This window comes from Macaca fascicularis, chromosome 6 (assembly GCF_037993035.2).
Source record: "Macaca fascicularis isolate 582-1 chromosome 6, T2T-MFA8v1.1".
NCBI lineage: Eukaryota > Metazoa > Chordata > Mammalia > Primates > Cercopithecidae > Macaca > Macaca fascicularis.
The window spans coordinates 185,019,994-185,047,182 of NC_088380.1; the positions used below are offsets into that span (position 1 = coordinate 185,019,994).

General features: G+C 55.5%; 1 protein-coding gene across 5 annotated transcripts in view; it reads right to left on the reverse strand.

Annotated features, from left to right (window-relative positions):
* Positions 1-470: 470 nt before the first annotated feature.
* The window catches only part of COL23A1 (collagen type XXIII alpha 1 chain), a 368,609-nt gene continuing 341,890 nt past the window's right edge, over positions 471-27,189 (reverse strand). Inside the window, exons 9-29 of one of the 5 annotated variants that reach the window (XM_045394628.2) lie at positions 26,182-26,298; positions 25,187-25,222; positions 24,695-24,721; positions 22,659-22,685; positions 20,427-20,489; positions 19,923-19,985; positions 19,432-19,476; positions 18,032-18,109; positions 15,349-15,402; positions 12,609-12,653; positions 11,628-11,717; positions 10,747-10,809; positions 10,366-10,449; positions 10,117-10,143; positions 8,989-9,051; positions 8,852-8,905; positions 8,540-8,566; positions 4,772-4,825; positions 4,473-4,559; positions 2,002-2,040; positions 471-1,535 (exon numbers count right to left, since the gene is read on the reverse strand). In XM_045394628.2, coding sequence (XP_045250563.2) covers positions 1,533-1,535; positions 2,002-2,040; positions 4,473-4,559; positions 4,772-4,825; positions 8,540-8,566; positions 8,852-8,905; positions 8,989-9,051; positions 10,117-10,143; positions 10,366-10,449; positions 10,747-10,809; positions 11,628-11,717; positions 12,609-12,653; positions 15,349-15,402; positions 18,032-18,109; positions 19,432-19,476; positions 19,923-19,985; positions 20,427-20,489; positions 22,659-22,685; positions 24,695-24,721; positions 25,187-25,222; positions 26,182-26,298 — 1,146 coding nt within the window. In that variant the 3' untranslated portion in view covers positions 471-1,532. Of the gene's footprint in view, positions 1,536-2,001; positions 2,041-2,910; positions 2,989-4,472; positions 4,560-4,771; positions 4,826-8,539; positions 8,567-8,851; positions 8,906-8,988; positions 9,052-10,116; positions 10,144-10,365; positions 10,450-10,746; positions 10,810-11,627; positions 11,718-12,608; positions 12,654-15,348; positions 15,403-18,031; positions 18,110-19,431; positions 19,477-19,922; positions 19,986-20,426; positions 20,860-22,658; positions 22,686-24,694; positions 24,722-25,186; positions 25,223-26,181; positions 26,299-27,189 lie in introns of those variants that run through there. The other 4 variants (XM_073994910.1, XM_073994912.1, XM_073994911.1 and 1 more) reach the window with 4 other exon arrangements.

Consider the following 27,189-nt stretch of genomic DNA (forward strand, 5'->3'; position numbering starts at 1 on the left):
CAGCCTACCAGCGTTAATTCTTTACTTTTGGTAGAGATGGGGTTTCACTATGCTGCCAGCCCGGTCTCGAACTCCTGGGCTCAAGTGATTCTCCCATCTTGCCCTCCCAAAGTATTGAGATTAAAAGCATGAGCTGCTGTATCTGGCCAAAATGACCATTGTTTTAAGGCAATAAGCTTTGAAGAGATTTGTTATGCAGCAGTCTGGTAACCACAATAGAGGAGCACACAGGGGCTCAGTTTGACAGGTAGTGACTTGCTAGAAGACTCAGCTGATGTGTGGCAGGACCAGGCGATGAATCTGTCTTCCGAACTCCAAATCCCATCTTTGCCCTCACCCTGAACTTCCTCCTTTGGTTTCTGGGATCGTTCTTAGGGAGAGTCCCCTTTTCCCTCCCCACCCATCAGTGGCCAGGATGAAACCACAGCCAGAGGTGCCCCAGGGACAGTCCGCAAGGACAGGCACACCCAGACACACACTTGTGGTTTATTACACACAGTGATCTCCATCTACACAGAAATGGAAGGCAAGCAGCCAGGATGGAGCTGGTTGCTGGGAACACTTGCTGGAGGTGGAAACGCCTCTCGTCAGAGCGTGGGTGGGTCTGGTGGCAGGCCCTTTGCTCAGGACAGCTGCGAACCAGCCTGAGGTTTGCTTTGCCTGCACAGCCCACCTAGAGAGCCATTTTTGGCCAGAGTTCTGGGTGACAGACCTGGGGCCAGTGAGACCCAGACTCTGAGTGGGAGGCCTGCCTCCCTGGGCCAGGCCATGTCCCATCTTGTCTCTCTCTGGGTGATATGGAAATAGACACAGGAAGGAGCAGTCAGTCCAGCCTGGGCCCCTCCCTCCCCGACACTCTGCCCCCTGGAGCTGGGTCCACATCACAGCGATCACAGCTCAGCCACTACTTCGGGCCAGAGGACATGTGTTCTCAGGGCAGGCTGGCCTCCCGGGGCCGACTGAATGCAGTAGGAGCTAGACCCTCTTGGGGGATTTTCACTCACTGCTCCCCGGGCCCAGCTGCAAGTGCCGGGCGAGTCTTGTCCAGGGGCCAAGTCTTGTCCAACTGTAGAGGCAGCTGGTTGTGGTTGAGTTTGGAGGCTGGTGAGGCCGGGAGCAGCAGCCGCTGTTCCACCCCTGGGTCTTCTTGGATAGGGGGTGTCCCAGGGACTCCAGAGTGTTTGGGGGCAGGTTCTTACACAGCTCAGAGTCTCTCTGCTGATCAGGTGACTGAAGGCCCAATATAGCATCTTTCTAGCCTTGCCCGAGCCAGATGCTTCTACCGTCATCTCCTTCCTGGGAAAGCCCAGGCCCGAGGGTGCCCCTCAGGTATACATCTCCCGGGGCTGGCCTGTCCACTTTCCAGCAGCTTCACACGCCAGTGGCTCTGGGGCTGGGTGGGCACACTCTCGAATGTTAAAAGGCCACAGGTAGCGCATTCCGTGAAAAAAGATCAATATATTACTGTTTTGTTTTTACAAAAATTAAAAATGTCCACACAGATCTGTACAGGTGTGAGCTGGGCCTGTGGGTCACTGGAAGAGGAGGAAGAGACTGAAGGTGATGAGGAGCCCGAGAGGCCCCGCCCCCATCCAGGCCACCTTGCTCTGGCATCCCCCATCCTGCTCATTTCCTCGGGAACAGGTGCAGACCCCTCCTCTCTTCCCTCCCCACCACTCCCTCTCCGTGGGCCTATTTGGACAATGTCCCAGGAGGCACTGATGGCTTTGCTCTGCCTGGGCCAGGTGTCAGTTGAGTCCATGTGACCCACAGGGTGGGCTGTACACCATCACCCAGGACCACAGTCCCACGCCTCAGCTGCAAGACGGGAGAGTCAAAACCAGGGTCACGATGGGGAACTTGGCTCTTCAGTCACTGTGCGGGAAGCCACAGGCACCCAGAGGTTTGAGTGACAGCACCCAGGCTCCAGGGCCCTCCCCATTCCGCCACCCTCCCCTGCCTCCCCTGAGCCTGCCCTGGAGACTCTTCCCTGCAAGGTACCTTATGCCAGCAGCCAGGCACAGGCAGCCCGTCGGGGCCCTGGAAAGGAGAAGGTTTCAGTGATGGGGATGGGGCCTGGGGAGCTCCTCTACACCCCACGTACCCTCCCCTGGTCTGTAGGGAGGTAAGGTCAGGGAGCTGCCATGTGAGGCTGCTGGGCCCCACTGAGGCAGGGCCACAATGCCTCCTCTGTCCACCCAGGTAGTGGGGTCCTGAGGACATGACGGCCTCTGAGCTTGTCCTGTGTTCCCTCTGTGCTCTGTGGGGACTGCTGTGCAGTGGGCAGGAACAGGAGGGCACTAGGAAGGGATGGGCATTGTGCCAGGCATGCACAGGCTGGCCTGGGTCCTGCCAAGAGCTGTGTGGCTTCCTGCCTGATGTGACAGTGACTCTGGCTCCTCACCCTGGGGCCTGCGAGCTTTCAGGCCTTGGGCAGGAGTGGCCCCTGGAAGGTTTTAAGGATGGCCCAGGAGTTGGCATCCTGCTTCAGCCTGTGCTGGCCCTGCACAGGGCAAGCTCAGGCTGTTGGGGGTTGGGGCTGGGCAGGGGGTGGGGCTGTCTAGTGGCACCTGTGGTGCCCACTTAGCAGCCAGACATAAGCAGGGTCTGGGTTTCCTCAGGCAGCCTGAAGGGTGGGGAAACTGGAGAGGAATAAAGGCTAACTCATCAGGGACACCAAGGCACAAAACATGTCATTCTGTTCCAAAGCACAGGCATGAGCCTTAGACCCTGGCCATACCCTGGAATATTCCCATGTGTACACCAGGGGACCAGGCTGAGGACCAAAGGGAAGGTGAGGAGGAGGGAAGAATGGAAAGGAAGGCAGAAGCGAGGAAGGCCGGGGCCCTGGCTGCCCCAAAGGCCCACACAGCACACGGCACACGGCACACAGCAGGCCAGACCGCCTACCGCAGGGCATGGCCCATTGCCCCTCACAGGGCCCCGCCAGCCTGGTGCCCCTCTCCGGCCTCCGCAGGTGGGATTCTCCTGTTTCAAAGGAGACAGGGGCTTACTGACTTGGAGGGGAGTCCTGGGCCAGGGGCTGGAGCTGCAGGGCTGGGCCACCCTGCCCCTGCTGTCCCTGCATTTTCCTCTTCAAGTCCTTTTCTGACTTCTCAGAACTGTCCAAGGGGAGGGGTACCCCCCACTGCAGGGATGAGGACACTGAGGAACAGAGGCCAGAGGTCTGGGAGGGGGTCACTAACTCTGGCACCACTGGAGGTTGAGGCTGGCCTGCACACATCCCCGCGGAAGGCCCCCTCCCCATTCCCGTGGCTGGAGTGGCCAGGTATGAGTATCTGTCCACTTTTAGTATGAAAACCCAGCTGGTTTGTTTTTCCTGTCTTTTCTGAGCGCCACTGGAAGAGTGTGACATGTAAACCCTCCCTACTTTCTAGAAAAAGGGAACTAGGCAGGGCACAGTGGCTCACACCTATCGTCCCAGCACTCTGGGAGGCCAAGGTGGGGCAATCGCTTGAGCCCAGGAGTTCAAGACCAGCCTGGACAACATTGCAAGACCCCAGTTCTACAAAAATTAAAAATTAGCTGGGCATGGTGCTGCATGCCTGTAGTTTTGGCTACTCGGGAAGCTGAGGCAGGAGGATCACTTGAGCGTGGGAGATTGAGGCTGCAGTGAGCCATGATCGCACCACTGCACTCCAGCCTGGGCGACGGAGTGAGACTCTGTCTCCGGAAAGAAATAAAGGGAACTGACTTTTGAATTGTGGTTGTTTCAGGCACTGGACACTGGGGCTGGTGGGCTACCACGGGCCACTGAGAGAGCAGGGAAGGAGGTAAAGGAAGGGTGTGGGGGCAGGCAGAGGGGATGCGGGGAAGAGGGAGGTGCTGCCCCAGCCCAGAGAGACTCTTCTGGGAAGGATGAAGGAAGGGGAGGGACAGCCAGCAAGAGAGGTCAGAGGGGTCCCACCGTCTATGCTTGGGGAAGCTGAGTTTCAGCCCAACTTGGCCTCAAGCCCAGTGTGAGTCAGACCCCGACTCTGACCCCAGGCAGCCAGAGCGGGGGGCTGGGAACTCACTGCCTCCGTCCCCAGCAGCAGTGTGCCTGTGCTGACTTTGGTTCCCTCCTCAGGGCCCAGCCCCTCCCAGGGCACCGCTGATGGTGCTGACGACTCCAGGTAAAGCCCCTCCACTCCTTGTCTAGACCCTGTTCATCTCTAGCCCAAGATGGCCCACAATGGGCTCCTACTCAAGCCAGGCCTGTCCTGGGGCTGAACAATGAGGGGCTGGGTTCCCTGAGCCACGCCCATGTTTGGGGGTGGTTAGGACCAGAGCAAGGGGAAACCTGGTGATGGCAGTAGCAGCAGCAGTGGCCCTGACAGTGAGCAAGGCCGGTGCGTGACCAATGGGGCCTCTGGGACTTGCAGCTGAGCTCTGAGGACAGGGAACGTGTTGGTCTGACCATGGTTGGAGGCCAAAAAGACCTGGGGGCAGGGCCCTCCTCCGACACCTACCACAGGACACGGCTGGTCCAGGCCCGGTGGTCCCGGCTCGCCCTTCTGGCCCTTCACTCCTTTCCGGCCGGGGACCCCTCGCTCTCCCTGTGCAGGAGGGGAGATGGTGGTATTGGCCATCTGCTGCCAGGCTCAGGAACCTCCAACACCTCTCCGAGAGACGCGCCTGGGGTCAGCCTCCCCCTGCCTCCCGCCCACCTGCCCAGCCCGGGTTCTCTGCCTGCTTCACCTGAGCCTCCACTCCCACCTGCCTCCTTCCCCCCTTCCTCCTGCCCCAGTCCCCGTCCAGCTGCCCTCACCTTCTCTCCACGCTCGCTCCGATCACCTTTCTCTCCTCGGGGTCCAGGAAAACCCTGACAAAAGGATTAGAGGCTAAACCCGAAAATGAGGCTGGAGGTTTGCACCTCTGTTACCGGCTCATCTCCGTTCGTCTCCCATCCACACGCCCACTTCCCCCCTGCATATTCGTGACACACGCCGGCCCAGCCCCAGCTGTAGTGATGCACTGCTGGGCACAAGGCTGAGGTAGGAAGAGCATGCATTTAGGATGCCAGCTGGGCTTGCTCCAAAGTAGTCCCTGGACACCAACACTCAGGCAGAGCTGCTGGCGAGGGGCTTTCTCTCACATCACAGAGGCAGCTGGTGCTGGTCTAGGCTTGGCTGGGGACAGAGACCCTGGAAACCATGGAAGTCACGTCGCTGTCTGATGGGATGAGAAATGGTGACCTCTGTTCTGTGCCCTTGGTTCAACAGCCATCTGTCCATTCATCTATCTGTCCATCCATCTATCTGTCCATCCATCTATCTGTCCATCCACCCAACCAAGGTGGCTAAACATCCACTAGGAACTGGGCTGTTGGTTGGACACTAGGGGCAGAGAATTGGATTCATCATGGCCGGGCGCGGTGGCTCACACCTGTAATCCCAGCACTTTGGGAGGTCGAGGTGGGCAGATCACCTGAGGTCAGGAGTTTGAGACCCATCCTGGCCAACATGGCAAACCCCCATCTCTACTAAAAAATACAAAAATTAGCTGAGTGTGGTGGTGTGTGCCTGTAATCCCAGCTACTTGGGAGACTGAGGCAGGAGAATTGCCTGAACCTGAGAGGGGGAGGTTGCAGTGAGCCAAGATCATGCTACTGTACTCTGGCCTGGGCGACAGAGCAGGACTCCGTCTCAAAAAACAAAGAGGCCAGGCATGGTGGCTCCTGCCTATAATCCCAGCACTTTGGGAAGCCGAGGCGGGCAGATTGCCTGAGCTCAGGAGTTCGAGACTGGCCTGGGCAACACAGTGAAATCCCATCTCTACTAAAATACAAAGAATTAGCGGCCTGGCAGCGTGTACCTGTAGTCCCAGCTACTTGGGAGGTTGAGGCAGGAGAATCGCTTGAACCCGGGAGGTAGAAGTTGCAGTGAGCCAAGATCATACCACTGCACTCCAGCCTGGGTGACAGAGTGAGACTCCATCTCCAAAAAAAAAAAAAAGAAAAAGAAAAAAAGAAAAAGAAAACAATTTAAAAAAGAGAATTGGATTCGACATGCTCCCTTGTTCATGTGTAACGGGGCAGGCAAGAGAGTGCTGATGACAGTCAACGCTCAGTGACAGAGGTTGAAACGGGTGGTGGGACTCTGGGGGGAAGGGCTGTTCTATCACAGGTAGGGGGTCAAAGGGAGTTTCTTATTACAGCTGGGCCTGCTGTAGTGGATGGACAGATAGATGGATGGACAGATAGATGGATGGACAGATAGATGAATGGACAGATGGCTGTTGAAACAAGGGCACAGAACAGAGGTCACCATTTCTCATCCCATCAGACAGCGACGTGACTTCCATGGTTTCCAGGGGTTGAGAAGGGGCCTGGCATTTGCCAGGTAGAGCAGGGTGGGCATGGCTTTGAGATGCCACCCTGAGCACCAGGCCTCCTAGAAGGCAGCTGTAGTCACATTCATGGTGGTATGGAGTCTCTTTAGCTCCATCCCCAACTGGGCCCAGAGCCTGCAGTTGGTTCAGCATTGTCCTCTCCCGTCCCTTCCCATCAATGGATCCCAGCCCTCCCAGTCAGAAACACAAGCTACAGCTCTTCCTTTCCCTCCTCCAGTTGCTCTCCCAGGTAATGTTCTCTCTTTTTTTTTTTTGAGATGGAGTCTCGCTCTGTCGCCCATGCTGGAGTGCAGTGGCGCAAACTTGGCTCACTGCAACGTCTGCCTCCTGTGTTCATGCCATTCTCCTGTCTCAGCCTCCCCAGTAGCTGGAATTACAGGCACCCGCCACCACGCCTGGCAAATTTTTTGTATTTTTAGTAGAGACGAGGTTTCACCATGTTATCCAGGATGGTCTAGATCTCCTGACCTCATGATCCGCCCGCCTTGGCCTCCCAAAGTGCTGGGATTACAGGCATGAGCCACCGTGCCCGGCCGGTAATGTTCTCTTTTTAAAGTCTAGGGTGGACACCAGAGTCCTTGCAGCCCTGCATCTGGTCCCATGTCCCTCAAAATAGCTACCTGATTTTCCTGAGAAAAACCTCCCTTCTCACAACCCATTGATTCCGCCCCAGTCCATGGTCTGACTGGTCAGGGCACTGCATTCCTACGGTCAAGTGACAGTTCAGTGTTGACCTAACTGGGACCAGGGAGAGCCCGTGAGACTTCCTGTAGAACACTGGAGTGAGTCAAATTTTCTTTCTTCTTAGTTTGGGCCTGGGAGGATGATGGTCTCGAGCTGCTGGCTTTACCTCACCACCACGCGGAACTTGATTTCCACAGGGAAAGCGGACAAGGGAGGGTGAAAGGCTGAGCTGTGTTGACACAGTTGAGCCCTGGATCCATGTGTTGAACCTCCATACTTTTCAATTATGGGTCATTTTAAGCCAGTTTAAACTATGTTTTCTTTTTTTTTTTTTGAGACGGAGTCTCGCTCTGTAGCCCAGACTGGAGTGCAGTGGCCGGATCTCAGCTCACTGCAAGCTCCGCCTCCCGGGTTCACGCCATTCTCCGGCCTCAGCCTCCCGAGTAGCTGGGACTACAGGCGCCCGCCACCTCGCCCGGCTAGTTTTTTGTATTTCTTAGTAGAGACGGGGTTTCACTGTGGTAGCCAGGATGGTCTCGATCTCCTGACCTCGTGATCCGCCCGTCTCGGCCTCCCAAAGTGCTGGGATTACAGGCTTGAGCCACCACGCCCGGCCTTAAACTATGTTTTCTATGTATGCTACCAGAGAGACTTGATATAATCAGCCTGGGCTAATACTTCCCTTCCTCCTCTTCTCAAATTACTGCTCTAGGTAAAGCCTTATTATCTGTCACCAGGATATTGCAACAGGTTCTTCACTGTTCTCTTCACTTTCTTGCTACAATGCATCATCCATCCATCTATCCATCTATCCACTCATCATCTATCATCCCCTCCATCCATCCATCATTCATCCATTATCCATCCATCTATCCATCCATCCATCCATCCATCCATCCATCCATCCATCCATCCATCATCCATTCATCATCCACCCACCCATCATCCACTCATCCATCATCCATCCATCCATTCACCCATCCATCCATTTATCCATCCATCCATCCATCATCCATTCATCATCCACCCACCCATCATCCACTCATCCATCATCCATCCAGCCATTCACCCATCCATCCATTTATCCATCCATCCATCCATCCATCATCCATTCATCATCCACCCACCCATCATCCACTCATCCATCATCCATCCATCCATTCACCGATCCATCCATTTATCCATCCATCCATCCATCCATCCATCCATCCATCCTGCAGCCATTATGCATTTACCAACCCATCGATTCATCTTCCATTGTCCATCCATCATCCATCTACCAATGTATCCATCCTTTATCCATCCATTCATCTATCCACAAAGGACCTACTCTGGGCTGTGCACTGGACTTGGCAATGGGGACACAGGGGGAACCAGTCAGTTGCGGTCCCAGCCCCGGGGAAGGGGGTCACACTTGAGTAGCCAGATCAGGTTACTGCATGAAGGCAGAAGATACACACAAGAGGCACCCGATTACTCAAAGTGATGATGAGACACTTACATCTAGTCCTGGCTCCCCGGGTCTGCCCTGAGGAGAGACATAGAGCGGGTGAGAGGGGTTGGGGAGGGGGGCTGGGAACGCAGCTGCTGGGAAGTCCAGCCCCATGGGTTGGGCACAGACATGGAGGCGAGGAGACCCACCAACCACGCAGGCATAGATGGAGGCCACGACAGACCTGGCATCCACAGAGCCTGAACTCTGGCCCTGTGAAGTGCAGGGACCCAGTGAGGTACAGGGTTGGGGTCCCCGGGCTGAGCGCCACCGTGACCATGCGGCCATAGTTGGAGAGGGAGTTCCGAATGAAGCGGTTACCTTCTCTCCTTTGGTTCCTGGCAGCCCAATAAGGCCCGGTGGGCCAACTGGCCCCTGGATAGAAAAGGAGTGAGTCAAGAGGCATGCTAGTTACAGGAATTAACACCTGTGGGCCAAACAAGGCTTGTGAGACTCACAGGCAGGCCGCTGGGGCCTCTCTCACCAGACGCGCCTTTCTCTCCCTTTGCTCCATCCAAGCCCTGGAGGCAAAGGAGGGAAATCAGTCAAGGGGAAGGGGTTAGACAGAGAGGAGGACAGGCAAGCTTGGAGACTGCAAGGGAGCTGGGAAGTGGACAGAGGAACAGATCCAGGCTCCACCAGACCTGACCCCAGCTTACTCCCTGGTGAGGGTGACCAGGAGGAGGTCTGGCCATGCACATTGTGCCTTTTCCCGGACAGGATCCCTCAACCCCATGGAAGGTGATTACGGTCACACCTGTTTCAAAGATGAGGAAAGCAGGTGCAGACAGGGGCGGGGACGGGCCCAGCCACACAGTGGGAGGCAGCAGAGCTGGGTCCCCATCAGGCTTCTGTGGCAAGCCTTGGACCCTGTCCCTGATAGCAGCTGCCTCTTTGAAACATGAACTGTGGCGGCCTTAAGAGAAAACAGAACCAGAAGCAGTGCATCTGGTGGGGCTGCGGGCTCAGGCCTGGGGTTCCATGACTCTTAATCCCACATCTGGCCTCTGAGCTGGGGAAGCAGAGATGTGCTTGTGCCAGGAGGGTGGTGTGACAAAGAGTGAGGCCAGATGGCCTCCCCGTCTGTGTCTGCCTCCCTGGAGCAGGGCATGCAGGCAGGCCACACTCGAGGATTTAATGTAAGAGCAGGCAACACTCCATTATGTAATACACACCAAGCCCAAGACTTTGTGCTCTGGCTGTGGCAGCTGAGAGACAGATGTGTGTGGGGCGGGCTGGGATGGGGAGAGGTGGGGACAGTGCAAGGAACTGAGAGGCACAGAGAAAGGAGAAGGGGACAAGCAGTAGGAACCGTGGGTGGTGGACCCGAGGAGGAGAGAGGTACAGACTGGGGTTCCGGGCAGAGGGAGAAAGTGGAGAAGAGAGCCCCAAGTGTGGAGAGGGGGCACTGGCCCCGATGACATCAGGGAGGTTATGCCCTGGGGAGTTGGGACGTTCAGGGCTAGGAAGACTCAGGGATGGGCCAGGGCGGAGCATCAGGTCCTTTGCTTTGCCCATTGGCAAGGCTGTTAGAAACTGTCTGGGCTGTGAGTCTGAGGTCAGTAGAGGGGGCTATGCCCACTCACCTTGGGACCCTGGATTCCCTGGAGGCCCTGCAGGAGGAAGAAGCAGATAAGAAGGCTGGCTCCGGACCCTCTTGCAGGGGCCACTCACTGGCCCCTGGGGCCCTGTCCTGGGCTCTGCCCTCTGCCCATGTGCCCCTCCCTGAATGACGACGCTCGCTCTCTCCTGGGTCACGGCTCTGGGACCTAGCCCCCATCCCGCCTCTTGGTTTCCTGGCTGCTTCAAACCAAACCAAAGCAAACTGTCCTTACCATTGGGCCTGGGGGTCCTGGGGGTCCTGGGGGTCCTGGGGGGCCTGGGGGTCCTGGGGGCCCCCGCTCCACTATGAGCTGAGCCTAGGGAGGATGAGAGACAAGTTAATCACCCCCCGCCTGTCGCCCTCACCCACCCGCACCCCAGCTCATCACATACTGCTGGATCCACAGTCTCCTTCCCGTGCCCAGAGGGCAGAGTCTGGTGAGCGGGGGGCAGCTGGCCTGTGGGTTCTCAGAGGGGCCTCGCTCCCCTTGCTCTCCCTCCCCTACTGCCCTGGGTTTGCTCAGGCCAGGTGGCCTTTTTGTCCCAAGGCGCAGGGTCCCCACCCAGCCTGGACTGGGTGTTGGGGGAAGCCCTGACCCCCTACACCCCCTTACCAGGCTCTCCTGTAGGCTGTCAGACGCCGACTCCCCCTTCTCCCCCTTGAGGCCATCAGCGCCCTGCAGGACGGCATGGCCTGTGAGTCCTTTGTGTCCAGCACCTACATCACCACCCACGGTGCTTAGTGACCTCCCTTCCTTCCCCCATGTGGCTTCGGGGAGCAGTCCTCAGTTAGCTGTTGCAACTGAGAAGTTTTCCCTGGATCCGTGGGCCATGCCCTGGGTGGTGAGCAGCATGGGCTTCAGAGAGCACAGGAGCAGCTGCGCAGATTGTTTTCTTGGGGTGCAGGGAACAACCAGGGGCTCTGAAGCAAAGACCCCGGGGTCAAACTCCAGTGCCCCCTCTAGCCCAGTGATCATCAGGGATGGATAGTGGATGTCCCAGTGGTGGCGTAACACCTGGTGGCTCTTCCCAATCGGGCCACAAAAGCAACAACAGAAATGATGAGGACGACAACAGTGGGTATTTGCTGTGTGCCAGCCACCGTCAGCCCAGCCACGCATGCCCTTGAGGGAGGGGGATGATCACTCCACTTTGGAAGTGAGGACGCCAAGGCCCCAGGAGGTTAGGTTGCTTGCCTGGAGCTGGATGCAAACTTGGGCAGCTTAAGTCAGAGCACGTGGCATAACCATCTGGCCAACGCGCTTCCATGGCCACACCTCCTGATTTTAGCTGCCATCCAAGGCAGGCGGAAGGCCTCTTCCAGATGAGGAGTGGAGGCCGGGAGAGAAGAGGGCAGTGCTGGCCCAGAGCCTAGAGTGTCCCCAGCCGGCTGGGCACTGAGACTGCAGGGGCCGTCAGAGGCACGCCCTGGCCTCCCCACAGCACGGGGCTTCCACACAGGAGGCGCAATGTGTGGCCCAGCCCAGTCACATACCGGGAGGCCGGACAAGCCCATCTCGCCTGCTTCCCCTTTGAGTCCAGTTGGCCCAGGCTCTCCTGGGTCTCCTTTCTGTCCTTTGGGACCCTGAAAGCCACAAGAACAAGGGATTAGTAGGGCTCAGGAGGTCCTCTCCCTTTCCCCACCCCAGCAGGTCCCCAGAGCTTAGTTCATGGCAGGTCCCCACTTTATCTTTGTGGAGCCTCACCTCCAGCCACAGTGGCTGGGAGCCTTAGCTGAGTGCAGTGGGTGGGGATGGGGGCAATGCCATTCCTGGCTCACTGCATCCGGGTGCGGGCACCTCAGAGCAGGGGCCAGGGGCAGACGGGTGAAGCATGTAAGCCTGGAGCTGCCCCTCTGGGGGCACTCATGGGGCCACATCTCTCTGTGCCCACACCTCAGAAGCTAGTGGTGGGACTCCCCACCCCCACAACCTCTTCCAGCCACCGAATCCCTCCATTCAACCAATCACATAACGTCCAGGATGAGACACACACTGCGGACCCAGTGGGAAAGACTTACCCTCGAATAGCCAGTGACCCCATGAATATGCTTACGTCTGTATAGGATATCACACACAGATACACACACACACACACACAGATACACACATACACACAGATACACACACAGATACACACACACACACACACACACACACTAGAACTGGGGCAATACCTACGATGGCACTGATGCTCTTAGCTTTTATGGCTTTTCACCATGTGCCAGGCTTGTGTTGAGTGTTCTCCATACACAGTTACTCAGCCCTGCCCCAGAGCAGGCAACTTGCCCGGGGCCTGAGGGCAGACCAGGGTTTGCACACAGGCAGCCTGGCGCCAGAATCCATGATTTTTGCCTCTCTCACACATGGTCTTGAACTCTGTACACACACACACACACACACACACACACACACACACACACACAGAGCCCAATACCAGGCACTGGCATCACCAAGGAAATGAAAGGCCCAGAGACCTTCTCTCCATCGATTCCTGGGGCACCAGGCAATCCAAGCTCGCCCTGGAAGGAAACAGATGGCAAGAGGGGTTATGCCTTCCTTTCCTAGAGAGGTGTCAGCAGCCAGAGGGCCAAGACACACTGTGTACCCGGCCCAGGGTGGGTCAGTACCCACCACCTCCTCTGTTTCCTCAGTCCATCACGAGCAGATGTAGCCCATGGCTATCAGCGGTAAGTTGTGATGTCACAGATTCGGGTGCTGAGGCTTGGAGGGTTAAGTGACTGGCTTCAGGCCACAGAGCCCAGGAACGACGATGCCAGGACCAGATCTGCCTGACTTCAAAGCTGTTGGCTCTTTCTCTTGAGACAAACGGGCAGGATGCGAACGAATGGTACAGGCCACAGGGTGTGCATAGCTGTCCATCCACCGGACTGGTATGCGGCCACAGGGGCTGGGTTTTCAGTTCTTTATTTTTATTTAGTGGATACTTATAAAACACTATACCCAATAGCAGCTAAATATACATTTAATTTGTGTGCATATAAAACATTCAACAAGAAAGAACACTTTGACTCTAAAACAAGTTTTAATACATTAAAAAGATCAATGTTGTATTAAAAAGAATATGTTCTGGCTGGGCATAGTGGTTCACGCCTGTAATCCCAGCACTTTGGGAGGCTGAGGTGGGTGGATCACCTGAGGTCAGGAGTTTGAGACAGCCTGGCCAACATGGTGAAACCCCCCTCTCTACTAAAAATACAAAAATTAGCTGGGCTTGGTGACACAGGCCTGTAATCCCAGCTACTTAGGAGGCAGAGGCAGGAGAATTGCTTGAACCCGTGAGACAGAGGTTGCAGTGAGCTGAGATGGCGCCACTGTACTTCAGCCTGGGCAAAAGAGCAAGACTGTCTCAAAAAAAAAAAAAAAAAAAAGAATATGTTCTCTAACCGCAAGATAATTTTTTTTTTGAGACAGAGTCTCGCCATGTCTCCCAGGCTAGAGTGCAGTGGCACAACCTCAGCTCACTACAAGCTCCGCCTACTGGGTTCAAGCAATTCTTCTGCCTCAGCCTCCCATGTAGCTGGGATTACAAGTGTGCACAACCACGCGCAGCTAATTTTTGCATTTTTATTAGAGACAGGGTTTTACCATATTGGCCAGGCTGGTCTTGAACTCCTGACCTTATGATCCACCCACCTCCACCTCCCAAAGTGCTGAGATTACAGGCGTGAGCCACCATGCCTGGCTGCATGATAATTAAATAAGAAATTAATAAAATATATGGTCAGCTGGATACATTAAATATGAAAAAAACTAAAACCAAACAAAAAAGCAAGATATCTGGAAAAAAATCTCCCAAGTATTTCTAAATCCCCAAGTATTTCTAAATAATCCACAAATAAATCAAAAGAGAGCTTAGAAATTAGGTTGAATTGAATAAAAATAAAATTCAACATATTAAGGTTTGTAGGATGCAGCTAAAGCAGTGCTTATGGGAAAATTCATAGCTTTTAGAAAGGTTTTAGATTCGGGGGTACATGGGTAGGGCTGCCACATGGGTGTACTGCATGATGCTGAGGTTTGGGCTGCTAATGATTCTGTCATCCAAGTGGTGAACATAGCACCCAACAGGTAGTTTTTCAATCCCTGTCCTCCCACCTCCTCCCTTTTGGAATCTCCAGTATTTATTATTCCCATCTTTGTGTCTGCATGTACCCAATGTTCAGCTTCTACTTTTATTTATTTATTTTTGAGATGGACTCTTGCTCTGTCTCCCAGGCTGGAGTGCAGTGGCGTGATCTCGGCTCACTGCAACCTCCGCCTCCCGGGTTCAAGCAATTCTCCTGCCTCAGCCTCCTGTGTAGCTGGGACTACAGGTGCCGGTCACCACCACACATGGCTAATTTTTGTATTTTTAGTAGAGATGGGGTGTCACCATGTTGGTCAGGCTGGTCTCGAACTCCCAACCTCAGGTGATCCGCCCGCCTCAGCCTCCCAAAGTGCTGGGATTACAGGCGTGAGCCACCGCGCCTGGCTCAGCTTCCACTTTTAAGTAAGAACATGCAGTATTTGGTTTTCTTTTCTCTCCTTTCTCCTTTCCCCTCCCTCCCTCCCTTCCTTCCTTCCTCTTTCCTTCTTTCTTTCAGATGGAGTTTTGCTCTTGTTGCCCAGGCTGGAGTGCAATGGCACAATCTTGGCTCATTGCAAGCTCCACCTCTCAGGTTCAAGCGATTCTCCTGCCTCAGCCTCACAAGTAGCTGGGATTACAGGCACACACCCCCATGCCCAGCTAATTTTTTGTATTTTCAGTAGAGACAGAGTTTCACCGTGTTGGTCAGGCTGGTCTCAAATTCCTGACCTCAGGTGATCCACCTGCCTCGGCCTCCCAAAGTGCTGAGATTCACAGGTGTGAGCCACCACACTCAGCCCATTTTCTTTTCTGTATTAATTTACTTAGGATAATGGCCTCCAGCTGCATCCATGTGGCTGCAAATGACAGGATTTCATTCCTTTTTATAGCTGCATGATTTTTCAGTTTAAACGTATGAACGAGGCTTCCCAGGGAAATCTCCCAGATTAGACAGAGCCCAGGGAGAAGGCACTCAGCCTGGAAGCCGAGGCCCTTTCTCTGAGCTCCCAGAAGCCGGGCCAGGACACCAGGAGGGAAGTGGAAGAGGATCACAGAGCAGACAGGAAGTGGGAGGTGAGCGCTGGAGACAAACGCTTGGGGGACCACATAGCTCTGTCGGCACTGACCTTGGTTCCAGGGATCCCTGGTGGCCCTGGGGGCCCCTGTGGCCCGGGAGGCCCCTGTGTGTGAAAGTGAAGCCAGTCAGTGTCATTGGTTAGGCAGGGCCTCCCTTCGCTGCCCGCCCAGCTCCCCACCTGGAACAAAGTCCCCGTCCAGCTGAGCTGAGCAGGGGCAGGGTCCTCGGGGACTGCTTCTTCCCGTCAGGTCAGGCCACACTGTGCATGGCTTTATCTGGCTACCCAGATTTGGGGGAGGCCAGGAGGTGTCTGCTGCCATGAACGGCCCTCTGCCCCAATCCAGATTTCGTCACGATGTTCCCCTGCTCAAGATCTTGCTTTGGCTCCCTATTGCCTCTTGAAGCAAGCTTAAATCCCCTGCTGGCATTCAAGGCCTGCCAAGAATGACATCCCCAACAGTGGCCCAGCACCACGCTCTCTGACTGTCCTATGAGCTCTCTGACCCTCTGGCTCCACTGGCTGCTATCTGCTGGACCTAGGGAGTTCCTGTCTCGAAGGTAGGGGTGGGGTCTCCAGTGTGTCCAGGTCCGACCCCACTCTCAAGCTCCTGTCCTGACCCAGACTTTTTGCAGGCCTCCTGCTCGGCCTCCACACTCCCCTCCCCTCCCTTCTGTAAAACTGCACCCTGCCCAGCCCCTGTCCCACAAGCTCTAGGTCTCTCCCCTCCCGCCTCCTGCCTCCCTATCCTGTGCCCTTCTTGTTGGTGTCCCACTGAGATGCCCGTGGCCTCCATCTTATCCACCCTCCTCTAGGCCCAGGCCTAGGACCTCCCTGCCTGGGGTCCCCCTGCTGCCTGCTCCAACACCCGCTTTCGTTCACTGTCCTTACCATTCCCTAGCTAGCCTTCCCCCAATATGTTTTTATTTTTTATTTTATTTTTTTGAGATGGAGTCTCCCTCTGCTGCCCAGGCTGGAGTGCAGAGGTGCGATCTCAGCTCACCACAACCTCCGCCTCCCGGGTTCAAGTGATTCTCCTGCCTCAGCCTCCCATGTAGCTGAGACTACAGGTGCGCACCACCACACTCAGTTAATTTTTGTATTTTTAGTAGAGATGGGGTTTCACTATGTTGGCCAGGCTGGTCTCGAACTCCTCACCTTGTGATCCGCCTGCCTCAGGCTCCCAAAGTGTTGGGATTATAGGCGTGAGCCACCCACCCGGCGTGTTTTTATTTTTTTAACACCATCCCCTGCATGGACTATGTGGACTATGGCTGCCTGCTGCCCATCAAATTGAGTCAGCATCTCAGTCTGGCATCCAAAGTCCATCTCTGGCCAGGCATGGTGGCTCATACCTATAATCCCAGCACTTTGGGCGGCCGAGGCGGGATGATCACTTGAGATCAGGAGTTTGAGACCAGCCTGGCCAACATGGTGAAACCCCGCCTCTATTAAAAATACAAAAATTAGCCAGGTGTGGTGGCGCATACCTGTAGTCTCAGCTACTTGGGAGGCTGAGGCAGGAGAATTGCTTGAACCTGGGAGGGGGAGGCTGCAGTGAGCTGAGATCACACCCAGCCTGGGCAACAAGAGTGAAACTCCATCTCAAAAACAAAAACATCAAGCCTGTAATCCCAGCACTTTGGGAGGCCGAGACGGGCGGATCACGAGGTCAGGAGATCGAGACCATCCTGGCTAACACAATGAAACCCCGTCTCCACTAAAAATACAAAAAAATTAGCCGGGCGTGGTGGCGGCGCCTGTAGTCCCAGCTACTCGGGAGGCTGAGGCAGGAGAATGGCGGGAACCCGGGAGGCGGAGCTTGCAGTGAGCCGAGATCGCGCCACTGCACTCCAGCCTGGGCGGCAGAGCGAGACTCCGCCTCAAAAAAAAAACAAAACAAAAAAAAACAAAAAAACAAAAACAAAAACAAAAACAAAAATAAAAACAAAACAAAGTCTACCTCCCAACTCCCTGCACTCATAGGCTCGGTCAGCCTGGGACACACCATGCATGTGCCTGCCTGCCACGCCATGCCATGCCACGCCATGCCACACCACGCCATGCCACACCACGTATGCCTGGGGGTGGGTGCCACAGCTACTGCCAACTTGTACTTCCCCAAAGCCTGTGGGACATAACTGGAAATGATGCTCAGGTGGGGCCAGGGCCCCCTTCCCGGTCTGGTCTCTGGCGACCACTCCTTCCTCACCCACTTCCCTTCTGGGGTGCCCATGAGCTGCTGGCACCCAGTGCCTCTCTCCACTGGTGGTAAGTCCCAAGTTTACCAGCCACTGGACTCGGAGGTCACACATCTCCCAAGACTCCGGGGGCCGGGCTTGCCACTCTCATCCTCTCCATGACATCATTAGAAGACCTGGCCCTCTACCCAGTGTCCCTTCCACCCAGTGTCCTCTGGGAAGGTCCCAGGAGACACCGGTGGGAACAGACCCCAGGAAATGCTCTGGCTCCTGCCCCTGAGCGAGGAGCTTCCCTTTTTGACTTGGCCTCTGGGGAGCTCGGTCCACATGGGCCACATTCACAGGGGCTCTCTGAGGCGGGTCTCGACATAGCCCTGATTTCCACATCGGACACCTAGGAACGGTTGGGGTCTTTGTGCTAAGCTGCCTCGAGTCCCTTGTGTAAAAAAGTGCAGCATTAATCACAAAGGAAGTGATTATTCCCTAAGGAAAATCATATCTAAGGCACATCCTGGTCCCGCCAGGAACACTACCTTGAGGGCATCCAAGATCCTGCCATCATAGTCGATCACCACTGTGTCTCCCTGCTCGCCCTTGAGGCCTGGGGCACCCTGAGGCAGGAAGAAGAGTAAGACTTTCAGGGAAGAGCTACGCCGGGGGGTGAAGTGGCAGCTGTCCCTGCGTCACACTCAGAGACAAAGCAATGGAAGAGCCTTGTCACCCAGGCCACACGCATGCCCCTCCCCAGTGTGGATCCCAGCGTGGGAGGGCAGGGGAGGCGGGCCCTGGGGCCTGCTGAGGGACCTGCTTCCACCTGGTCTGAGGGGCGGCTGGAATTGCCTTCGTGTGGGCGTTCAGGCCTGACCCGAGTCCTCGGGGGAAAATGGAAAGCCTGATTTTGATGTGACGCGCTTCAGATTTTTAAATGTTCGCAACACACAGAAAAGCCCCAAACCCTCCAAAACACAAAAACATGAGCAGGCCGGATCGGGCCCCTGTGCCTCCATTTCCCAGCCTCTGGCAGAGGCTGCACACACCGCGCACCCACACGCCTATTCCCGCCTGGTTACACGTGCACGTAAGCGTGCCCATGCCCATGCTGCACACCCAACGTGCACACTCAACGTGCACGCAAGGCTGCTGGCCAGCCCTCCCCTCGTGAGCCTCACTCCCCACCCAGGCTGCTCTTTGCTTGGGGTACGGTGAAGGGTGGGGAGCACTTTGGTTCAGGCCCGAGCCGATCCCTTGTGCAGGCTGGAGACCCCTGCCTGGGCCTCATTTGCCAGCCCTCCCCCGTCCCGTCACAGCCTGCCCAGAACAGCCTGGCTCACTGGCTGCCTAATCCAACCCTCTCCCGCTCCCCACCACCTGCACAGCCAGGCAGGGGCTCAGATCATTTTTTTTGGAGGAAGAAACCAGCCTCCCGGAGCACGAGGAGGCAGAGCCGAGGCCAGGATCCTGGACGTCACCCTAAAGGTAAGGTATGTTGATAGGGGCTGGTCACAAAAGATCTGGGGCGGGCTGGGGCGCTGTGCTCCTGGTGGCAGGGACAAACCTCCCTGTGGGGTGGGGAAAAGGCAAGGCCCAGCCCGCTGCGGCAGGATCAGGCATAGGACAAACGGAGGACCTGTGTCTGAATATATAGAGAAAGGAATTTAGATGGGCACGCGCTGGAGGGGACTGAGAGAGATCTGGCTTCATAATAACGGGTCGGGCCTCTTATTCTTATACTTCCATATTTGAACATTTTACCCAAAAAAGGCACGTACTATGAATTTTCAAAAATCACAAATACATTGGTTTAAAAAGTAAAATCCTCCCAGTTCCTGTAGCTCCACTGCTCCTCTGGGGTCTCTGTGGGGACAGGGGCTTCTGAAGCTATGGGGCCCCTAGATCTCATCCCTGAGGCCTTGCCTGAGAGGCGGCAGCTTACCCGGGGCCCTGCAGCTCCGTCCGTGCCTCGGTGGCCAGGCTCCCCCTGTGGAGACACACGGTGCAGGTGTGAAGCCAAACCACGCCTCCCAGTCCCCTCTTCCCAGGAGGGCCCAGGTCCCAAGTGCTGGAGCCTTCGCAGCCGAATGTATGAGAGAGCACTCCAGGAATGGGGCTCCCGGAGGGGCCTGCGAGACCCTCCTCTGACATCACTTTGTATACAGGTGGGGACGCTGCTGTCCCGGAGCTGGAGGCTGCATGGTGAGTTGGCCACAGAGCTGGGCACCAGTGGAGGCCTTGCCACTTGTCCAGATTCACCACTGCTGCCCCCACACCAGCTCCAACAGTGCTGAAGGAGACCCCTGGGCCAGGTCCTCCTGGGACTCCTCACTTAAAAGGGCAAATGAGAGCTGAGACCATGTCTCCCACTCTCGACTGGGGGAAGGTCTGAGCAGGGCCCACAGGTGCCAGAGCAGCAAGTTCTCACGTCACCTTTGGTCCTGGGGCACCACCCACGCCACTCTCGCCCTGAGGCCCCTCGCTCCCTGGCTCGCCCTGAAATAGAAACAGTTGCAGTGAAAGCAAGTGTGAGCGGGCACGTGGCAGGTGCCTTGGGGCTGCCCCAAGCCTTGCGATTAGGCCTCCTGGCAAATTGTTACTGAGTCCATGGGGTGTGTGCGTGGATGGACCTCAGGGCTCTCGCTAGCCCAGGGGACACAGGACCACGGCTGCCACCTTCTGGTGTGGGCCTTGGCACTTACTTGGGGCAGCTCAGGGGCTCAAGGGGCACTTTGGAGACTGGCTGGCCAGGATTTGGTGGCTGTTGTGAGGGGTTGGGGGAGTGAGGCGTGAGGATGACACCCAGTTCTTGGCTTGGGGACACGGCAGGAAGTGAGGCCCCTGAGATGGAAACGAGGGCGTGAGGGAGTCAGGGAGACACATGGACTGGGTGAGACGCTAGGCCTGTTGTGTGGTGGGGCCAGGGCCGATACTCACCTTGGGCCCTGGTGGTCCAGGGAGCCCTGGTGGTCCAGGCTGGCTTGGTGTCCCATCGTCGCCCTGAGGAGAGGACACCTGGGGCTTGCCGGTCAGACCCTCGGGTGGCCAGTGGGCCCCTCCCTCCTCTGGGCTTCCCAGTATACCAGTCTGCTCCTGCCACCTGCACTGGCACACGGTACCAGGCAGCTCCTCCCCACCCTCCTTGCCCCTCCAGGGCAGAGGTGGGGTCAGATCCATCTCTCTGTGTCGCCTGACCCCACCAGCCCAGGGCTGGCATTTGCAGAGAGAACGGATAGGCAGATGATGAGGGTACATTCATCCATTCATTCCCCCTGTGGGCCAGGCAGCTGAGGTCCCTGCTCAGGTGGAGTCAGAGGAGGCCAAGGGAAAAGAAACGTTCAAATAAATACAAGGTTGGCTGGCACGGTGGCTCACGCCTTAACTCCAGCACTCTGGCGGGTCAAGGCGGGAAGACTGCTTGAGCCCAGGAGTTTGTGGCTGTAGTGCCCCATCATGGCACCTGTGAATAGCCACTGCACTCCAGCCCGGGCAACAGAGCAAGACTCCATCTCTACAAAAACCAGAAAATAAAAAATTAGCCAGGCATGGTGGCACACGCCTGTAGTCCCAACTATTTGAGAGGCTGAGGTGGGACAATTGCCTGAGGCTGCAGGGAGCTGTGATCATGCCATTGCATCACAGCTTGGGTGACAGAGTGAAATCCTATCATATACACACACACACACACACACACACACACACACACACATGCAAATAAATTCTAGGCACCATGTCAGGAAGTGGAGTAGTGTTGAGAAGAGAGGAGGATGGCAAGGCGGAGAGGGACTGCAGGGGGAGCTTGTTGCAGCAGGTGGCCAGGGAAGGTCTCCTAGAAGATGGGAGAGTTTTTTTTTTTTTTGTAAGATGGAGTCTCGCTCTGTTGCCCAGGCTGGAGTACAGTGGCACAATCTCGGCTCACTGCGAGCTCTGCCTCCTGGGTTCACGCCATTCTCCTGTCTCGGCCTCCCGAGTAGCTGGGACTACCGGCACTGGCCACCACGCCCGGCTAGTTTTTTGTATTTTTAGTAGAGATGGGGTTTCACCATGTTAGCCAGGATGGTCTCGATCTCCTGACCTCGTGATCTGCCCGGCTCGGCCTCCCAAAGTGCTGGGATTATAGGCATGAGCCACCGCGCCTGGCCTGATTTTTTGGTTTTTGAGACAGGGTCTTGCTCTGTTATCCAGGCTGGAGTGCAGTGGCACAATCCATAGCTTACTACAGCCTCGACCTACCAGGCTTAAGCAATCCTCCCACCTCAGCCTTCGAAGTAGCTGGGACAACAGATGCATGCCACTGCACCTGACTAGTTTTTCTGATTTTTAGTAGAGATGAGGTCTTGGTGTATTGTCCAGGGTGGTCTTTTTTTGTTTTTTTGAGACGAGTCTCACTCTGTCACCCAGCAGGTTGGAGTGCGGTGGTACAATCTTGGGTCACTGCAACCTTCGCTTCCTGGGTTCAACTGATTCTCCAGCCTTAGCCACCAGAGTAGCTGGGACTACAGCCGCCTGTGACCACGCCTGGCTGATTTATTTTTGGATTTTTAGTAGAGATGGAGTTTTGCCATGTTGGCCAGGCTGGTCTTGAAGTCCTGATCTCAAGTGATCCTTCTGTCTTGGCCCCCTAAAGTGCTGGGATTGCAGGTATGAGCCAGTGCGCCTGCTGGCCTTGGGGGAGGGTTTTGCTGAGACCTGAATGAGGTGAAGGAGGAGGCTGGCCCAGGAGAAGAGGCTGGAGAGGATAACACTCATTCAGTGGTTTTAAGCTTGAGCTCACATCAGTGGCACCAGGGGCTGGTCAAACCGACTCTGGCCCCATCCCAGAGTCTCTGATTCAGTGGGTCTGGGGTGGGTCCCAGGGCCACACTTTGAGAACTAGTGTGCTCGGCCCTGAAGTGGGCATGAATTTGATGTGTTTGAGGAAGGGAAAGAATGAGTGAGTGAATAAATGAATGAATAAAATAAATTCTGGCCTCACGGAGAGCGAGGACAGGGCAGCCACCCGCAGTGAGGGCTCAGGTCTGGGGAAGACAGGGCCACTTTCCCCGTGGGTTGGCTCCCACCCCACCCCATCCTGTCCCCATCCCCATCCCCATTCCATCCCAGCCCTTGCCCTTCTCTCCAGCCACTTCCCAACACTGACCCGGATGCTCCTCCATCGGCCCCTCTCACCTTCTTTCCGGGTACTCCAGGCTCACCCTGGGGGAGGCAATGGGGGTCAAGAGCAAGGTGAGAGCCGCAGGAGTGTGGCCCAGACCCCAGGCCTCTTGTTCCTCAGGTAGAAGTGGCACTGATGACCCGTGCCCCGGCCCAGCCCAGAGACCCCTGAGTGCTTCAGAGAGCTGGGGCGGACAGTCTTGAATTCCACTTCTGAGCCACTCACTCCCAAGCTCAGCGACCCTGGCAAGGCACTGTTCTTCAAAGTGGGGAGGTGACTCCTGCCGTCTCAGAGGGTTTTGGAGGACGAGGCACTGGCTGAGCAGCTTTCCCATCCTTCCTCCTCAGGCCAGAGGCTCCGTCTCCATCAGGGAGGACCAGAGCCCTCCTCCCCACTCACATCCTCCCCAAAGAGGGCAAAAATGAAAGAGCTGACATCTGCAGAGGGCTGGACACGCTAACACGTGGAAAACTATGTCCACATGAAAACCTGCACATGGATGCTGACATCAGCTTTACTCCAAATTGCCAAAACCTGGAAGTAGCCAACATGTCCTTCAGTAGGTGAGTGCATAAATAAATAAACTGTGGCTTATCATTAAATAAATAATAAACCCAGACATGGACTATCAGTCAGTGCTAAAAAGGAATGAGCTGTCAAGCCATGAGAAGACATGGATGAAAGGTCAATGTGTATTACTAAGTAAAACAGGCCAATCAAAAAGGCCACACACAGTCTGATTCTAGCTAGATGACACTCTGGGAAAGGCAAAACTATGGAGACAGTGAAAAGAGATCAGTGGCCGAGCACGGTGGCTCACACCTGTAATCCCAGCACTTTGGGAGGCTGAGGTGGGTGGATCACCTGAGGTCAGAAGTTCAAGGCCAGCCTGACCAACATGGTGGAACCCCATCTCTGCTGAAAATACAAAATTAGCCAGGTGTGGAGGGGCGCGCCTGTAATCCCAGCTACTTGAGAGGCTGAGGCAGGAGAACTGCTTGAAACCAGGAGGCAGAGGTTGCAGTGAGCCGAGATTGTGCCATTGCACTCCGGCCTGGGCAACAAGAGTGAGACTTCAACTCAAAAAAAATAAAAAATAAAATAAAATAAAAAAATAAAATAAAAGGATCAGTGGTGCTGGGGCTAGGGAGAATGAGGGATGAACAGGCAGAGAACAGAGAATGTTTAGGGCAGGGTAAATACTCCATGACACCACAGTGGTGGACACTTGTCAACACACATTTGTCCAAATCCGGAGAGTACCCCAGCAAGAGTGAACCCTAATGTGAACAATGGCATCTGGGTGATGTTGATCTGTCCATGCAGGCAAATCATCTCTAACAAGTGGGGGTACTCATAGCTGGGGAGCGGGGGCATGGGCCAGGGCAGGGGGATATGGAAACTCTGTACTTTGTTTAGTTCTGTTGTGAAACAAAAACTGTTGTAAAAACAAAATCTATTTGGGCCAGGTGCGGTAGCTCACACCTGTGATCCCAGCACTTTGGGAGGCCAAGGTGGGCGGATAACCTGAGGTCAGGAGTTCGAGACTAGCCTGGCCAACATGGTGAAACCCCGCCACTCCTAAAAATATAAAAAATAATCATGGTGTGGTGGCGCACACCTGTAGACCCAGCTAGCTACTCAGGAGGCTGAGGCAGGAGAATTGTTTGAACCCAGAAGGTGGAGGTTGCAGTGAGCTGTGATCGTGCCACTGCACTCCAGCCTGGATGACAGTGAGGCTCTGCCTCAAAATAATAAAAAAATTTAAAAAAAGGGGAAATTTATTTGAAACCAGAAAGCTAATGTGTTTTATGATTCAACTCTCGCAACTCAGCGTGAAAAAGGCAGGAAAGGGTTACTGTGCCTCCAGTTAATGGATGAGGAAACTGAGGCCCAGAGAGGTGCAGTAACTCTCCGTGGTCTGGGAGTTTGGTCTCCTGACCCTACTGCCTTGGCTTCGCTGGGGGTGGGGGGAAGAGAAAGGAGGTGGCGGTGGGTGAGTCCATCCCGCCAGATCCGGGGAGGGGCATGGGGAATGAGGAACACTCACCTTGGGCCCTGGGGGTCCCTGCGGGCCCTGGAACAAGAGAAGAGAAGGTGTTAAATGTCATACTGGAGGCTGATCCTGGGCCTGTCCTTCTTAGCATCCTGGCTTTATAAAAGGTGACACCCATCCCAGAGACCAGGAGGCAGGGCTGCCGTCGGAAGCAGGCTGGAGCTGCCCACCCGAGGCCTGATTCCTCAAGCCTGGGACAGCTTCTGCATTAGGGCTCAGGCGGTGGCAAGTGGACCACAGCCTCCACACAGGAATGTGGAGCTGCTGGAATTCCCTCCGACTGGTGTCTCGCCTGGCCGTTTCCCCAGGGTGGGTGGAGGGGCAGGTGCACAGGGGTGCACACACATGCAGACATGTACATGCAGAGGCGTGCACACACACACACGGGCGCGTGACCCTGCTGTCAGCGTGTGTGGGAAAAGGGCTTCCAGGTCTGGGAACCACAGTCCTGCCAGCCCAGGCCTCTGGAATGCCCTGGATACTGACCATCTCGCCGTCTTGTCCAGGCTCTCCTTTGGGGCCCTGCGGAAGTGTGAGGGGACAGCAGTGAGGGATGCAGGTCGTCACACTGAACTGAGCCCAAATCTCAGGCCAGACCCTGGGCTGGGGCTCTAAGTACATTGTCTCATTTCATCCTCGCCAAACCTGAAGAGCGAGTATCACTGTCCCCACTCCACAGAAGAGAACGTTAGGCTGGGGAAGCCACTGGCCTGGCGTGACAAGTAATGGATGAGCCAACTGAGCAGCTGTCCTGGGGGAAACTGGTGGCAGTTTGGTGGGGGATCCATCTGACTGGGGGGGACCCTGGTGGCAGTCTGGTGGTGGTGTGGCCTCCACACTGGAGGGAAGGACAGCCTGGGGTTTCTGGGTTAGGGAAAGGGTAGTAGGATGGGGCCTGGCCTCCAGGCTTTGGAGACGCTTGGGAGGAAAGCTGAGGCTGAGATATTATATTGGGGAGCGCGAGGGGAGGGGCTGATAAAGGTCTGCAGAGACAGTGCCCCCAGGAGGGTCTTAGGCTCAGGGTTGAGTCAGGATTGGGACTGGTATTGCAACTAAGGTCAACTTAGGGTGTCTGGGTCTATCTGAGGTTAGAGTTGGTTTGGTCAGCGTCAGAGTCTGGAAGGGTCAGAGTTAGGGTCTGAATTGGGGGTGTAGACCAGGATTTGGGAATGAGTTTGAGGTCAAGGTCTTGATTGGGATCAGAGACCCAGTTAGTGTTAGATTTAAGGTTCGAATGGGATAAGGGTCTGGGTTGAGGTTAGGGTTGGGTTTGGGTCTGGGGTCAGGGTCAGGGTCAGGATCTGAATTGGGGTTGGATCTTGGTTGGAGTTAAGTTTGGGCCCAGGTTCAGTGTGTGGATTGGGGTTAAGGCTGGCGTGGGGTCTGCACTAGAGACGGGGATGGGGATGGGGCTGGCTCTGGAATCCGGATTTGGGGTTTTGGTCAAGTTCTGGGTGGCCAAACTCCAGGCCCTCTCTTACCACTGGGCCTTGTGCTCCCCTGGGGCCATCTTTCCCGGTGTCGCCAGGAGGGCCCCGGGCCCCAGGAGGTCCAGGGGGCCCCGGAGGCCCAGCAGCTCCATCTTGTCCTTGGTCTCCCTGAAAGAGATGGGGCTTGGCATGACTCTGAGCGGGAGGGGGTCCAGCCTCCAGAGAGAAACCCTCAGATGGGCAGCCCCATGCCATCCCCTTTCCCAGCCCTTGGGGCAGGCTCAAAGGGGAGGGCTTTGTGACTGGGCCTCTTGCCACTTACTGGGGACTGCACGACCGAACAGATCCCCATACTTTGGTGTCAGAGGCCCTACGGGACCTTTTACATGCCAAGGAATGTGCCAGCTCTTCAGCACCTGAAGCCCAGATCCAGTGTTTAGGAGAGAGATGGCACATGCTGCATGTGGGGGGAAACACGTGTGTCCAGCTGCCCCTTCCTCTCTCTAGAGTGGGGCCTGAGTATCTCCTGAAGGACTTTCCTGGAGGACCTTTTTTTTTTTTTTTTTCTGGTCAACTCTCGCTTCATTTGAAGTACGGAGGTGCACTCTTGGGCATTTATCCTTGTTCACAGCTGCTTGGTTAGTAACAGCCCCAAACTGGAAACCAATCCAAAAGTCCTTCAGTAGGTGGAAGGTTAAGGAGCTGGGGTACATCCACGTCATGGAACACAACTCAGCAATCAACCCAGAGGAACAGGCCATGACACATGCAACACCTCAGATGCATCTCAGGAGAATTACGCTGAGTGAAACAGTCCATCTCAAAAGCTTAATACGGTGTGGTTGTATCTATGTAACACTCTTGAAATGGCAACGTTATAGAGATGGAGAACCCATACTGGTTGCCAGGCATTAGGGATGGGGGGATGAAGGTGATTGTAACTACAAAAGAACAGCATGAGGGACCTTTGTGTGCTTTACACAGATCTACAAGTGTGTTAAAACTGCACAGAACTAAACACGCAAACAAGTGTGTGTACAGCTGGGGGCATCTGAATAA